This window comes from Typopeltis vanoorti, chromosome 6 (genome assembly GCF_054136105.1).
Source record: "Typopeltis vanoorti isolate ZY-2024b chromosome 6, IOZ_Tvanoo_1.0, whole genome shotgun sequence".
NCBI lineage: Eukaryota > Metazoa > Arthropoda > Arachnida > Uropygi > Thelyphonidae > Typopeltis > Typopeltis vanoorti.
The window spans coordinates 22,469,479-22,485,466 of record NC_143554.1 but is presented as its reverse complement, the minus strand read 5'-3'; the positions used below and the strand labels follow the sequence as shown (position 1 = coordinate 22,485,466).

The window sequence follows — 15,988 nt, the reverse complement described above, 5'->3', positions numbered from 1 at the left end:
TGTGAATCCACTTTCATTCACGAACTCTTTGAAAAACTAAACAGTCTATGAGTCGAGGCTTAAATAAGACAGGAAAGTCAAAAGGTTTTTGGACCAAATGAATCTATCTTTAAATAAGATGGCGGTGGTGTTACACCAGACGATGAAAAAATTATCGCATTCTCTTTTATTGACAATTCTGATAAATCTTCAAAGCTGGAAATAGTTTTTGCAAACATCTGTGTCCCAGCGCAATTGGAACCAATCTGTCTTTGGTGAAACAAGAATCGGGGAGCCGTTGCAGTATCCTTAAAACCAGTCTATGAGAAAATTTTAGGGGAATGGCACAACTCCCCGACTCTTAAGTTAGCTGATTTTCCGCAAATGCTTTTTATTATTTTTTATGAAGAATAACGCTATCATGCATGTAAAATGCATGATAGTGTTATATATAACATCCATGTAAAATCTATCATGATAACATCCATGTAAAATGTGAATCTTTTCTATACGATAACTGCTATTTATAAAGACCCTTTTCTTTGAGAAATATATAAATTAAAATAACTTGGCTTTCATTGCAGTTTTTTTGCAAAGGTGGATAATCGTGAAATTTTCCGCAATGATTGACTATTGTATCGTATTCTCTATCTTATCACCAGACCTTGAGCTTTTTATCAGTTCCAGATTTTCTAAGGAAAACATTTTAATAAGGGGGAAAAAAAAACGTATCCTACCCACTCAAGGTATTTAATATAGGATAGGCTTATATTCACATGGGTAATTTTTTTCCCAGGATAACTTGCAGATTTACTAGTTAGTTTTTATAAAAATCATGATTCAAGTGACTGACTTAACCGTGAATATTTTTCATTAGTGGAAAACAGTCTGTCAGCTTCGTTTGGTTGAAATCACGGACTTCTGGGAGGTATTAACATACCATCAATGTAGGCAATTGTAAGCATGAACATTCTCCTACGATTCTTTATACAAAGGAATTGAGTAGTAACGGATCAAGTTGGAATGTAATCCTAAGTGACAAGATTAGCTTCTGTCAAGAAGCTACAGTAATCTTGTGTGTGTGTACATCGTGAACGGCATGAGTCAGACGAATTGTGCCATCTGATGAAGATTCAGGCTTCATGGTACTTACTTCAACCGAATAATACGCCCCTCTGAAATAATGTGGACTTTGAAGACCCCCGAATCTCTCCCCCAGTCAAAAGGCTTGCCTTAAGTGCATAAGTTGAAGCAAAGAGGTGTGTGGGGGAGGGGGGGGAGTTACTCACTGTTAGGTGCCAAATAAAAAACTGTTTATCATGTAGCATTTTAAAAGTACTCATTCAAAACCCTTAATTTAGATTCCTTCGTTAACTTTTTTTACGTTTTTATTTCAGGAGTGAAGTGATCAAATTGGGGGACCAGTTCACTGGTTCCAGTCCCCTTTCAAGTTACATTTTGCAAGAAATTTCGTCTAGTTATGGACTTGTACGAATTTCGCAAGCGGGGTCGCGAGATGGTGGATTACATCGCAGACTATCTGGAAACAATCTCGCAGAGGCGTGTAACTCCGAACATAGAGCCAGGATACTTGCGTCATCTCCTTCCTTACGCTGCCCCAATGAAGGGAGAAGCCTGGGAAACGATCATGAAAGATGTGGAACGGTATATTATGCCAGGGGTAAGTAATAACTGAATTTTCTTTGCATTATTGCATTATATTAATTGCTGAAGTCAAATTGGAATGAATTTTTGAGTTAGGAAAATAGTGCCATTTAATTAAAGTGGCTTGATTTTTTTTTTCTCTTCAGAACATGGTTTTGGGGATATAATAACCCTTATCCTATCCATGAACATAAGTACCCAATCTTCATGCGTGAAGTTATCGTACAAGGAAGAATATGAGTAGTGAGGGCTGATGCATAATAGTTTGCGGTTATCATCTTTGTTTTCCAGACTTCTTTCAAACTTGAATAATACTTTTTTCCATCAATCATTGTTTGCATTCTCACGATGGATTATGAAAATAAGATTATTTTCATGTAGAAAAACAGTTCCACTAGGAATTTATGGCTTAACTGAATTGCCATTTTATCTTGAGTTAGCGTCTCATAGACGTATTATTTCCCCCCAAGAGCGCTTTGCATTTTAACTCCATTGTGCAGTTATGTCAGTAGTTTTTCAAGGGGACAAACGTTTCAGAAAAAGTCCAGAGAAGAGTGCCTAAGTAGCGTCATTGCTCTCGAATGTTGGGTATGAGGAAATATTGCCATCTGCAGAGCTTTGTTGATGCTAAGCGATATGATTGAGATCAAATTGGTAAGGAGCCTGATTAATACAGAAGAGACTATTTGATTTAAGTTGTATAAGCCTAGAGATAAGAGTGCAGCAGATTTTTTACTGAGGTGTGATGAAATGAGAGGAATCCTGAGAACCAACTATTGTCCCCCCCCCCCAAGTCTTTTGAACACTGAATTTTTAATCTCGGGAGTTTGGCTGTTTTCACCGTCATAAGTGGTGATGATCGCACATTACCAGAACGGAAAATTACCTTTTAAAATTATCTTCAAAAATTGTTGCAACTTATATAAAATCTTTTTTGCAGTATTAAATTACTCGGATTTTAAAATTTTTTTTAAATTAATGTAATATCAATGAATTTGACATTATGATTTAACTGTTATTGGAATTCTCGTTTTATTTTGAGTTAGCGTCTCATAGACGCGTAATTTTCTCCCGTGAACTCGTTTTATTCCTGCAAAACTAATTTAAAGCATTAATTTTATTATATTAATTTTGCACAACAAATGAATTTTCTACCTACAGAACATTAGTACACGTATTGGATGGAAAAATGCTTATCAGCATTCGAAAACCCAACGATAGTAGAGTGTAACTATTTTGAAATCCGATGACTGATTCGCCTTCAGTTGAAAGGACCTAATAAAATTTTCTGGCCTAATTGGAGTTTGAACTAATTTATTTCCCAGCCGAAGAACAAATATTGCAGTCGTTCCACGGCTGTGTTACGGAGGTTCCAAACAGAAAACTTCGATGACAGCTGGTAGATTTCTTTCTTTCTAAGGAGGCCTAAATACTTCTTTGGAGAACAAAGCTTTAGATAATGGTAGAGAACTTAATGTGAAATGAGGAATAGCGTACTTGAATCAGAAAACGAAAATGATGCAACCAAAGAAATAATAAAACTTAGAAATTCTATCTAGAATTGTTAAATGCAGACGGCGAGGACTAAATATACAACTGAATAGTTGCTTCATGTTGGTGGAGGGGGGGGGGGGGAGGATCCAAGCTACTTTTTGATCCGAACTGTTCAGAGAAAATCCAGCGTATTAAAAGATCATTAAAAAAAACTGATGTGATTCAGACCGTCCGGCATTCCTTGAAGTCTTGTAAACAATTTGTGCGAGATCGATGATGGCTGTAGATGCCTTAGCATCAGCCGCCATCATCGATCTCGCACAAATCTTAGCATCTGTCTGATGGATCCGGGCTTTTGTAAAGGGAAGCAGTTGGGGTTTGTGAAAATATTAAAATCTCAGATAATTGTTTCCATATTAATAAAGTGTGGCTGGAGAAAATTGAAATGCGAAGAATGGCGTTTGTTATTAGTTTTGGCATTAAAGTGAAATGGAATGAGGAGAGATTTTTAGCAGAAGAGAATCCAACCTTCATAGCTCATTTGCAAGACATTTCTCGATGTTTGCGCTTCGACTTGAAATAGCAGTATTCCAAATGATTTCGTCCAAGATGCGAGTAACTTTTGAAGGACTCGTAAACCACCGATGAGTTAGCCAGTCCATTAGGAGGTAGTACTTCACCCTCCCCCCCCCTCCCAGAAACTCGGTTTTTCCTAAACCGCACGGAATATGCGGGTATGTACACTCGCTCGCAAATCGCAGTAAACGTGCGCAGATGCCATATTTTTAGATGATAAGAGTCGAACGTGTAATTGAACATTGGAAGCAGAAAGGAAAATTAAGTTTCGAAAATGGGCTCAATCGAGGTTTAATTATTATTTTTTCCCCGGTTGTGGCGTGTCATTTCGGTAACTCAACATAATTATTTTATTAAAGTAATTTGAAATTAGTAAGAACACGGAGAGTGTATAGCAATGGGAACTATGCCATGCCATAGTATATCGTCGAAAATGTCTAAGGCTGTCTGTCATCTAGGCCAGTGTTTCTCAAACTTCAGATATCCACGTACCCTTTCTTAAATTTTCATTATTACCAAGTACCCCTAAATAATTAATTAAAAATAAATTAATTAATAAATTAATTTAAAATATTAATTAAAATTATATATATATATTTTATATGAATTTATATGTTCATGTAAACAAAAAAATGATTTATTTTTAAATTTTGGTTCTCTAGAGGTGTCAGACGACACACTCATCAATTTCATTTGATCCAGATGCAATATCAACGTTTTCTTGTTGCTTACAGTATTAAGAGAGCAATATTTGCTATATTGCTCTCTTTTGGGGGTTTTATAAATCCAATCTTTAACCAATGATCCATATGCAAGAATTTGAAAGCTAAAAAAAAATACTGTATTTACTCGAATATAATTAACTTTTTTCCCAAAATTAAAGCTAAAAAATCGTGTTGCGAGATACGTGCGGGAATTTTCTGAAACTAAAGTTTTCAGAAAAAAACCTGAAAATGGTGCGGCTTACTAAGAAGCTCCTACTCGCTATCACTACTTTTGGCATTGGGAACAGTTTCTTTGTGCGCATCGTCAAAGTCATCTACCCAAATAGTGTCATCTTCTTTTCCATTATTTCAAGCAAAAATTACCAGTAATATACAAGACTTGAGATACGAACAGCAGCGAGGTACTGCATATGATTGGTGCGGTATTAACAAAAGATCGCGCGAATCAAAGACAAATTATCATTTTAACAGTTGAGTTGAAATGCTAATTTAATTCCCTTCAACCGAATTCCATAATATCTGAAACATTTGCTATATATTTCTTAATTTTAACACGTTAACAACGGGGGGGGTGTCGAGCAAAACCATATGTTCCGCCGGCAACATATGGTTTTGCTTGGTCTATACAGCAGTTTCTGTTGGAGAGGGGATGTGATTTGTTAGTTAGTGCCGTTTTATCCCGGTTGTCTCTAATTGCACTGTTTGTTAAAAAAAAATATAAGACTCCTTTAATTATGCATAGCCGAAAATTGTCGCGTACCCCCGGGGGTACGCGTACCACACTTTGAGAAATACTGGTCTAGGCAGTGCGCTTCAGGTACACAAGGAAAATAATGTCAGCAAAATTCTTCATTTCTTAGAGGGCCTGGTAAAGTTAGCATTGATTTAGTGTGTTTAACAGTTTTTGGTCTGTCCTGATCTTAAAACTGCTCTCGAAAAGAAATGTGGATCTGCAGGTCCGACATAACTCAAAACGTAATTCGTACTACATATTGAAAGGAAAAAAAAAGAAAAGAAAAAACACCACGTTTGCTTTAACACTAGTTGGTTTTTCGTTACTTAATGGTCGACGAAATTTATCTGCTTCCTAGAGGCGTAAACACCATCTTCAATCGGTCTTCTGTTTGGTTTATTTCATCCTAATGGCTGATTGCTTTTGCTGGAGGATATATTAAAGACGACCAAGAGACTAGCAAATTTGGAAGGCAGATTTTGTTGTGGTAATCAGTCAAATTTTATTGATTGGTCATAGGCCACTTCGCAGTTTCCTAAGCATTCCTTTCTTGAGAAAATTTGACATAAACTGGGTTTTATATTGGCCAAAGGATTTTATTTGATACTAAGTAAGAAATACCAACAATTTTCGCGAACTTAGCTGTTTGGTTTCTTCAGGGTGAATAAAAGAGAATACAAAACAACTTAAACTGTGCATGAAGGATAGACTGCAAGGTTGATATGTCCATCCATCGCAAACCAACCAACACAGGTCGATACTTGCGCTTCACATCTTCGCACCACGTTTCTCAAAAACTAAGCATCGTACACGTGCTAAAAAATAGGGCATCTCGCATCACTACAGATGATAAAGATCTCAAAGATGAACTATCTCACATATCAAAAACCCTGATAGACAATGGTTATCCAAAAAAATTGATCCATAAGATACTTTTTTGCGTTTCCTCAGATTGTTGCTGTGGGGGGTCAAATACAATTATTTTTACAATACAATTGTTTTTTTACAATTGTATTTGTAAAAAAAAAAATACAATCGTAAATCCACCATCGCCATTCCTTATGCTGGGACAGTTTCTAAAAAGATTGCTACACTCCTCAAGCCACATGAAATACGAGTGACTTTTAAACCTTCAAAGACAATCCGCCATTTTTTAAGATCTCCGAAAGACAGTCGTGCCTTCTTGAAATATGCCAGTGTCTGTAACATCCCCTGTCATGTGGATTAAATTACATTGGTTAGATCTCAAGTAGTTTGGAAATTTGAAAAATGTATGCGATGTAAACAATAACAGAAGACGATTCTGGGTCAGCCCTTCATTTCTCGAGGACAAACCATACCATCGAATGGGACAAAGGCTCCATGCCCGATTTGGAGGAAGATTTCCGCTCCCGATACATAAAAGAAGCCATAACAGTCATCCGTTCTAAACACAACCTCAATAGAAACCAAGGATTAATTCTTTTTTAAATAACGAAACCTGTGGTGCGTTCATAATTAGAAGAAACACACACATAAACCACAGTGAAAATTATTTCATTGTAAATATTTCATCCTAAGTATCTTAGGACATCATCAGTACAGTATTTAAACAAAAATTAGGAATAACATACAGTTAGGGCGCATGATTACAATAGAATCTCATGAAAACGTGCATAACGTGCTAAAGTAGTACAAAAAAAAAAACAACGTTAATTATTTAACACAGTTTTGTATGATAATTTCCCATACTTTAGGAATAGTAAGAACGTCGTTGCGATTTAGGTTTGGTCTGTGTAGTAGGGCTTCAGAACTTTCTTTGTATAAACGTTCATCTTTAAATAAAGATCTATGTAAAAGTTTAGCCTTTTCCCAATGGATCCTATGGTTTGGATTTTCAATTCCGTGTTGAGAGAGGCCAGATTTCTGCGGTTTAAGAAGACGAATGTGGTCTTGATGTTCCGAGATGCGTTTCTGAACAGACCTACCTGTCTGTCCAAAGTAAGATAATTTGCATGAGCATGGAATCTCATAAACACCAGGTAACATCAAGGGTGAGAATTTGTCCTTAGGAGAAGGTAATAAGTTGTAAATTTGGTTGATAGGTTTGAAAGTAGTGGCAAAATTGTATTTCTTCATAATTTTAGAAGACGTTCTGAGATGCCTTTTTAACGTAAGGTATGGGAATCCTATGCACTTCTTCCTGTCTGGTTTGATGTATGCAGAAGTGACTGATGATTTTTTGAGTTGTTTTGGGATTATATCCATTTAGGATGGCTGTATTTTTGATAACTTCTAATTCCTGGTTTAAAGATTCTTCAGAGGAGCAGAATTTGTGTGCTCTGGCAACTAGTGATTTAATAATGCCAGATTTCTGAGATGGATGATGAGCAGAAGAATTGTGAATGTAGCGACCTGAGAATGTAGGCTTGCGAAAGACGGAAGTGGCGATGGAACCGTCTTCTTTTCTTTTGATGTGTAAATCCAAAAATTTGTTTCTAGAACACCTTGAGGAAAAAATATTCACTTTTGAACCCAAACCAAAAATTTGGCTAAGATATGTCGATGACGTATTTACGGTATGGAATCATCCCGAGCCTGAATTACAACTGTTTCTAGATAAAATTAACCTTCTTCATCATCGCATCAACTTTACGTTAGAAAAAGAATCTCCACAGGGTATCTCTTTTTTGGATTTACACATCAAAAGAAAAGAAGACGGTTCCATCGCCACATCCATCTCAGAAATCTGGCATTATTAAATCACTAGTTTCCAGAGCACACAAATTCTGCTCCTCTGAAGAATCTTTAAACCAGGAATTAGAAGTCATCAAAAATACAGCCATAGCCCTACTACACAGACGAAACTTAAACCGCAACGACGTTCTTACTATTCCTAAAGTATGGGAAATTATCGTACAAAACTGTGTTAAATAATTAACGTTTTTTGTTGTTGTTGTACTACTTTAGCACGTTATGCACGTTTTCATGAGATTCTATTGTAATCATGCGCTCTAACTGTATGTTATTCCTAATTTTTGTTTAAATACTGTACTGATGATGTCCTAAGATACTTAAAAGATGGCGTCTCGCATAGTAGTCTCGCATGACGGTTGTTGTTGTGAAGAATGTTTTTTGATATCAGTGGTGATTAGTGAGTTTTAGATATTGTGAATCTGCTTTGTTTACAGAATAAAAGGTAAGAATTTAACTTTTGATACAATTTTCTGGCCCTAGCCCGTTCTATACGCCATCATACCTTTCCGAAATATATCTTAATATTTCGTACACAAGAATGGAGAATGTAAACGATATCAAGGACGCCATTCAACAGCTAAACAAAGATATGTCACTTGACATTCTCAAATTCATCCTTAAGAAATTTGATACAGACTACCCTGGCTGCTTGAATCTCTTTACTCAAGTAAATGACACTGAAGATGATGATTTAGACATAGAAGAGGACATTACACCTGTTCTACCTACAAAGTCTCCCCGACAGCTCGATTGTTCTCATGAGGAACAATCTAATAAAAGACGAAGAACATCGGGAGGTGAACTGGAAGATAATGTATCAACTCAACAAAATCAGATCTCCCAAGACAGAAAAGAAAAGGTCCCTCCAGTTATCCTTCGAGACAAAAACAAATGGACCTCAGTCTCAAGATCCCTAGGAGATCATAATATCAATTTTTCCTGGGCAAGAAATACGGAAGAGGGTGTAAAGATCCACCCTACCACTGTCACCGATTATCGCTTGATGACCAAATTGTTTGACAACTCCAAACTGCCCTTCCACACCTTTGCGCTAGCAAGCGAGAAGAACTTAAAGGTAGTTCTAAGAGGAGTGGCTGAAGGCATCTCAACTGATGAGATTACAGCTGACCTCATCAATCAAGGACTGACTCCAACCAAAGTCACTAGAATGTTGAGATCAGATAAAACACCAATGCCACTGGTGTTGGTCGAAATCTCTAATACACAAAAAAGCATCTATGAATTAACGGACATCTGTAAGCTTAAAATCACAACCGAACCTCTAAGGAAGAAGGCATCGGCAGGGCAGTGCCACAGATGCCAGAGGTTCGGGCATGCCCAAAAACTGTGCAGAGCTGCATATAGATGCCTAAAATGCGGTGAGGGTCATCAAACCAACTCCTGCACCAAACCCAGGTCAACACCTGCCTGTTGTGCCAACTGTAGAGGACCACACCCCTCTAATTACAAGGGTTGCCTTTTCCATCCAAAAAACCGTGGATCATTAAGAAGTAACCACGCTCCTCCAAGAAATGACACAATGCACATCCAAGAAGTCCGCCCTCCAGAACATATTACCTCACATTCAACATCACAGGAAGGCACTAGACCATCAACCATGTCCAAATCATATGCAGAAGCGGTAAGAACCCAGACTTCTTCATCACAAGAGCGAACAAGCTCTAATCTCACTTCAGCTTTAACCTCGTCACTTGCAACAATGCTGCATGAATTCAGCAAAGCAAGCACCTCACCATCCTCCAGAAAAAGATTCTACCTAGAAACCCAATCCATACTAACAGCTCTCTATAATGTTTAAAAAATTTAAACCAAATTCTCTCATGATAACAGCATGGAATGCCAATGGCTTAACAAACAAAATTCTCGAGCTGCAAGAATTTGCAAAAAGATACAATCCAGACATAATCCTGATCAGTGAATCCCACCTCAGACCATCAAACAATCCAAAACTAAGAGGTTATATTTTATACAGGACAGACAGACTTAACTCTAGTGGAGGTGGAACAGCTATCTTTATCAAAAATTATTTAAGCCACAACTCGCTGACCAACCCCCAAACTCTAAACCTTGAGGTGACGGGTGTGGAGGTGCACACAAATAACGCTGGCAAACTCAAAATCTACGCAGCGTACAATCCTCCCAGTATTCCACTATTGACAGCAGACTTAGACTCCATCCTCGGCTCCACAGATTCCATAATCATAGCTGGAGACCTTAACTCTAAACATACGGCTTGGTTCAGTTCGTCAATCAACACCAAAGGACGTACCTTATACAACTACACATTACTCAACTCATCAATAGTAGCTGGACCCACTGACCCCACCCACTACAGCCCATCAGGAAGTTCTGATGTATTAGACATAGTTATCCTCAGAAACATCAAATATCAATACCAGCTGGAGACAGTAGAAGAGCTTAACTCAGATCATAATCCCATCCTACTCAGGTTAGGACTTCAAGACCAACTCTCTCCCCATCATTCTTTCATACCATGGGACAAGCTCTCTAAGGTTCTTCCAATCCACATCGGTCCTCCCCCTGTCATTCGTAAAAAAGAAGAAATAGATCAAGCTGTAAACAACTTAACTAGGCAAATCAACACAGCAATAGCATCAGTCACTCAAACCACTGTCTTCCACGCTTCCAAGATCCCAGAAGAGATAATGGACCTGATTAGAGCCAAAAACAAGGCCAGAAAGCGATATCACAACACCAGAGCCCCGCAGGACAAAGCAACCTTAAACACTTTGAACAGACAGGTTCGAGAAGCCCTCCAGGTCCACAGAAACTCCAAATGGGAAACCAAACTGAAAGAAATCAACCCAGAAGATAACTCCATGTGGAAGTTTGTAAAATCTCTTCGTACCAAAAGACAACCACTTCCCCCTTTAAAGACCAATCTTGGAGTTGCACACACAGATGAAGAAAAAGCAGAAGCCCTAATTGACAATCTGGAAAATCAATGCAGCCCATCTTATGCAAACTTAAATATCAATCTTATTTACAAAGTCCATCGTAAAGTTAGAAATGCACTAAGTCAGCTTAAGGATGATTCAGAAACCATCATCCCCACATCTCCAACAGAAATAATAAATATCATTTCCCATCTGAAGAATAAAAAGGCCCCCGGCCCTGACGGCATTACCAATAGAATAATAAAGCTACTCCCACGGAAAGCCATAATTCATCTAGTTAATATTACCAATTCCATCTTAAGATTCCAATACTTTCCCTCTGATTGGAAAGTCGCGGACATTATACCTCTGAAAAAACCTGGTCATAACCCACAACTTCCCCAAAGCTACAGGCCCATCAGTCTTCTTTCCTGTCTTGGCAAAGTGACAGAAAAGATCATCCTATCAAGACTGCAAACAGCAGTGGACCAACAGAAAATAATCCCAAATGAACAATTTGGGTTTCGCAAAGCTCACAACACGGTGCAACAAATTCACCGACTAACAGAACATATCACTCATGGTTTTAACTGGCACCTTCATACTGCTGCTGTATTTTTGGATGTTGCCAAGGCTTTTGATAAGGTCTGGCATCAAGGCCTTATCTTCAAACTAATTGAAAACAATATCCCAATTAAACTAGTGAAACTCATATATTCATATATCAATGAAAGATACATGCAAGTAAAACTCAACGGAATTGTTTCTTCAAGGCGCAGAATCCAGGCGGGAGTACCTCAAGGTTCTCTTCTGGCCCCAATACTTTTCACAACTTACATGGCAGATGTTCCTCTCAACCCAAAAACTACTACGGCTCTTTATGCCGACGATACCGCTATTCTGGCCAGATCGCTCAGCCCTCACCTAGCAATCACTAGACTCCAAGGAAGTATCAATGAGCTAGCAAACTGGTTCACCAACTGGAGAATTCAAGTAAACCCCCTCAAAAGCTCAGCCATGATGTTTTCAAGAAGAAAGATCTGCAACAAAGAAGACATCCTGCTCTCTGGTCAAAAGATCCCATGGCATTCAGAGACCAAATATCTTGGAGTATTGATGGATAAGAAACTCCTTTTCAACAAACACATCAATCTCGTTTGTTCCAAATCTTCCAAAGTCATAGCTCAGCTCTACCCATTGATCAACCGCAAGAGCAAATTGAACCTACATAATAAATTGCTTCTTTACCGGATGGTAATACGTCCAGTCATCACCTACGCCTCACCAGCATGGAGTCACACTTCAAGATCAAACATTTCAAAATTGCAGAGAATCCAAAATAAATGCCTTAGGATGATCCTGGATGCACCGTGGTTCGTCAGAAATTCACAGATTCACCGAGAAACCGGCATTCCATACATCTCCTCCCTTCTTCGTGATCTTGCAGAAAAATTCTTCGTGAAGTCAAGTTCACATTCAAACCCACTAATCGTGCAAGCTGTCAATTACAATGAGACTGATTACTACAAACACAAAAGACCGAAGGCTATTCTTCTCTCAACTGATCATAGCTAACACTACTGCCCTCAGAGGGCGAGCTTAATTGCTCACAAATCTCCCATTCCCAAATAACTCTCATTACAGATAAAGGGGAATATGAAAAGCACTTGTGCTTCACCCATCCTGTCAGTAACGTCAATGGTCAATGGTCCTAAGATACTTAGGATGAAATATTTACAATGAAATAATTTTCACTGTGGTTTATATGTGTGTTTCTTCTAATAAGGATTGATTCTAGCTGATATTTCGAAGACCCTCATGCACGCCCGAATTAAATTTCTGCTAATTACAGAACGTTTCCTGCTCAATTGTTGTTATGCAGGAAACGTTATGTAATTTGACATAATCGTACACCAAACGCATGGAGCGTGTATGAATGCGTTCTTCTGTATTTGTAAAAAAAAATAAAATTGTATTGGTTCATTCCTTCATGAAGTGTTTAAATCGTTATGTATCTTTTTTATTCACCCTGAAGAAGCCAAACAGCTAAGTTGGCGAAACTAGTTGGTGTTTCTTGCTTAGTACCGATTAAAATCCTTCGGCCAATATAAAACCCAGTTTATGTCAATTTTCTCACGTTTAGATGGTCGAAAATAACGTAGAATCATCATAAACATCCTTTTCATCCTTTTATGAACTCAGAAGGTTTAAGCCCACATTTGATATGGACTAAAGCTTTCGTTTCAGTTGTTTTGCTGTAGATATCGATTTCATACATTGTTTTGAATTAGCTGCTGAATCTTCATTTAGCCCACTTGCTTCGTGGTGGGCCTTCTGTATTTTTCAAAGCAATTCGATTTTAGAAACGTAGGCGTACAATAACCGAAGAGGTGTTTTTACTGCCTTGTGAAATCAGTTTTGGAATGTTTTCTGGTGTTTTAGAGAGTATTCCACATGGGTATGATCCGCGTAGACATCTAGAAACATTATTTACATTACTTCTTCCGACTCGTCATACGCCTCTTAGTCTTTATAATAAAACTAGCTGAAAAGCATATAAAGTATATTGCAAGAGATGAAGACAGTAAACTACCCATCGCTAGTTACTTTATATTGATTTATCAATGTATAAACCTGTTGATGTACTTTGTTTTTGGCATGTCAAGTTTATAGGACTTGTGACACTAAGATACTAGCTTTTTCTTTGAATGATAGTGTTCTTGGTCATATTCTCTCGCGAAGAGAAATCTCAACCATACTCCCAATTTAGGATTAGAAGGCAGTTCCCTTCTTGGATAGGTCTTCAGCTTTTCGTCCTTTGCAAAATTAGTTTTTGATGTGATCGATTTTTATAATAGGCATGGAGAATTCGTTGAGGCGGTTCAAGCAAACAGATCGGAAACTAAGGTTTCCAGTTTGTTCTGATAATTTCCCAAATCGGAAACTTGGGTTTGGATAATTGGCATGGATTTTAAAATTTTTTTTTTTATGTAACTTGATCATTACAGAAAGAATCACTTTGGTGACCCGCTTGAAATGGTTAGTGTTCTTAACACACACAGATTACTTAAGTTACCCATTATAATTGACTCAATGCATTCTAAGTAATGCTCAGAATTCCTTGGACCAGCTCAGAACAAGTTTTTGAGGTCAAAAGCAGTAGTTTGACCATGGAAAGGAAGAAAATCCTGAAGACGATTCTAAATTCCACAGAATGAGTTCTTCGGAAGAGCAAATTTGCACTAGACGGTCTGAGTTACCAAAAGGGAAGGCAATCTCTACATATCAAAGGTTAATACAGAATGAAATTTAGATTTATGGCGAACTGTGGTTGAGGCTGACATTTTTAAGTTTGATCAGAAATAGGTCTTAGATTTCTGTAAATGATAATGCATATGTTTATGCAGCCAATGTAGGTGGAGGTGGGAAAGAGTGTTGTTTGTGCTTATTTGTAGCTTTTCGATTAAGTTTTTTTTTTTAATTGCAGCGACAGTTTTTTATCATGTTCATAATTGATTTTGGTGAGTACTTCGAATAACATAGGGACATGCATTGGGTAGAAATGCTTCCGAGCATCCAACCATGTCAAGTACCCAAATCTCATTGCATTATGGCTACACGATCCGTTACATACTATTGCTATACAGGTAACCCTCGTATGATGCGGATGTTTGGTAACGCAGAAATGTCGCGTTATGCGAGACTCAGACACATAGAAGTAGTTATCTTCCGAAATCGTTTTTTTTTTTAAATTATATATATATATATATATAAAACAATGACATGCCCAAAAAAATATTTTTATTTAATCAGGTAATTCATTTAAGTTTAGAAAACATATATAAACTATGAAACAAATACACAGTATAAAATTAAAAATTTTATTTATAGGTAAACTTTATTGCACAAATATTTTAGGCAATATAAAATAAAGTGCATATTTTAATCGTAATCGCTGTCTTCAAAACTAACATTTCGTAGATGTTCTTTATTTATGAGTGGCCAGACGTCGTCATCACTTGAAATCTCTTGGACACTATTATTACTACCCAAGACCGTATGGAGTCAAAGATTCATCATTTATATAATTCTCATTGCATACTTCGGCTGGTTTAATTATCAAGAAGTCGGTAATAAAACCTTACTTACCACTATATTGCAATTTTTTTATTAAGTTCACAATACGGAGCTCAACAAATATCCAATTATCTTGTGAATTTTCTGGAGCGCTCCATTAAGGGATCATTATTCATAACATAACTTCCTAACTTTCTTGCTAAGTACAATCCATCTGCTAATTTATTTAAACTGAATTCTTTAACGGATTCATCACAATCAGAATGTTCGGAAGAACTTTCCTCATTTCGACGTCATCAATTAATTCTACCGGTTCCTCCTCATTTAAGTCTATTTTCCCATCAATTAATTTATTAATTTCGTTTGCAACCATATCGCAAAAGCTCTAAGTGGCCATTACTATAAAAATAAATTTTTTACAAAAGAAAAAAAAATAAACATTGTATGTAACTCATCAGAAAATAAAGTGCTCAGTTTGAGATTAACGCCCCTAAGATTTTTAATGCGCTTTCCTTTCAGAAAACAAAGACAATTTCAATTGACGTACATGTGTGCTGAAGGGTATTTTCCCCTAATATAAATTCTCTACTTATAACTACATGCGCGATACAGGCAGACGCAAATTTAACGAAGATAAAATTTGATTTTTAAGTTGCGCAGTGAAAAATTTATGAAAAGATAAAGGGTAACTAATTTGCAGATCCCGGTTTCGATTTATATTGCAACCGCGTTGAACAAGGGTTACTACAATTTGTCGACGGCGTTATATCGAAACCGCGTTCTATAAGTACGGCGTTATACGAGGGTTACCTGTATACAGGCCTGCGGAACCCCTCGAATGGAGGTTTGGGACTCCACAGTATAGTTTGTTTTGGCATGCAAAAACATATTGCACTCGAATTGCATACAAAATAGAGGAGTACAGATAGCAGAACTCTTGCTCTGAATACCAAATAACATTAGCCACTTTTACGCCTCCGATAAGCAAAGTGGTGGTCATGTTTCTGCTGGCACTAATCATATGCCATTAATACGTTTTTCATTCCCTCAACCAGGAAAGTGTTCCTTTTGGAAATTACTAGCGA

The 15,988-nt window shown here is 37.3% G+C and overlaps 1 protein-coding gene across 1 annotated transcript in view; it reads left to right on the top strand.

Annotated features, from left to right (window-relative positions):
• The first annotated feature begins 1,459 nt into the window (after positions 1–1,459).
• The window catches only part of LOC150105334 (tyrosine decarboxylase-like), a 311,867-nt gene continuing 297,338 nt past the window's right edge, over positions 1,460–15,988 (top strand). The window contains exon 1 of the mRNA XM_090393931.1: positions 1,460–1,660. Within this exon, the coding sequence (XP_090250057.1) occupies positions 1,460–1,660 (201 nt within the window). The remainder of the gene's footprint in view (positions 1,661–15,988) is intronic.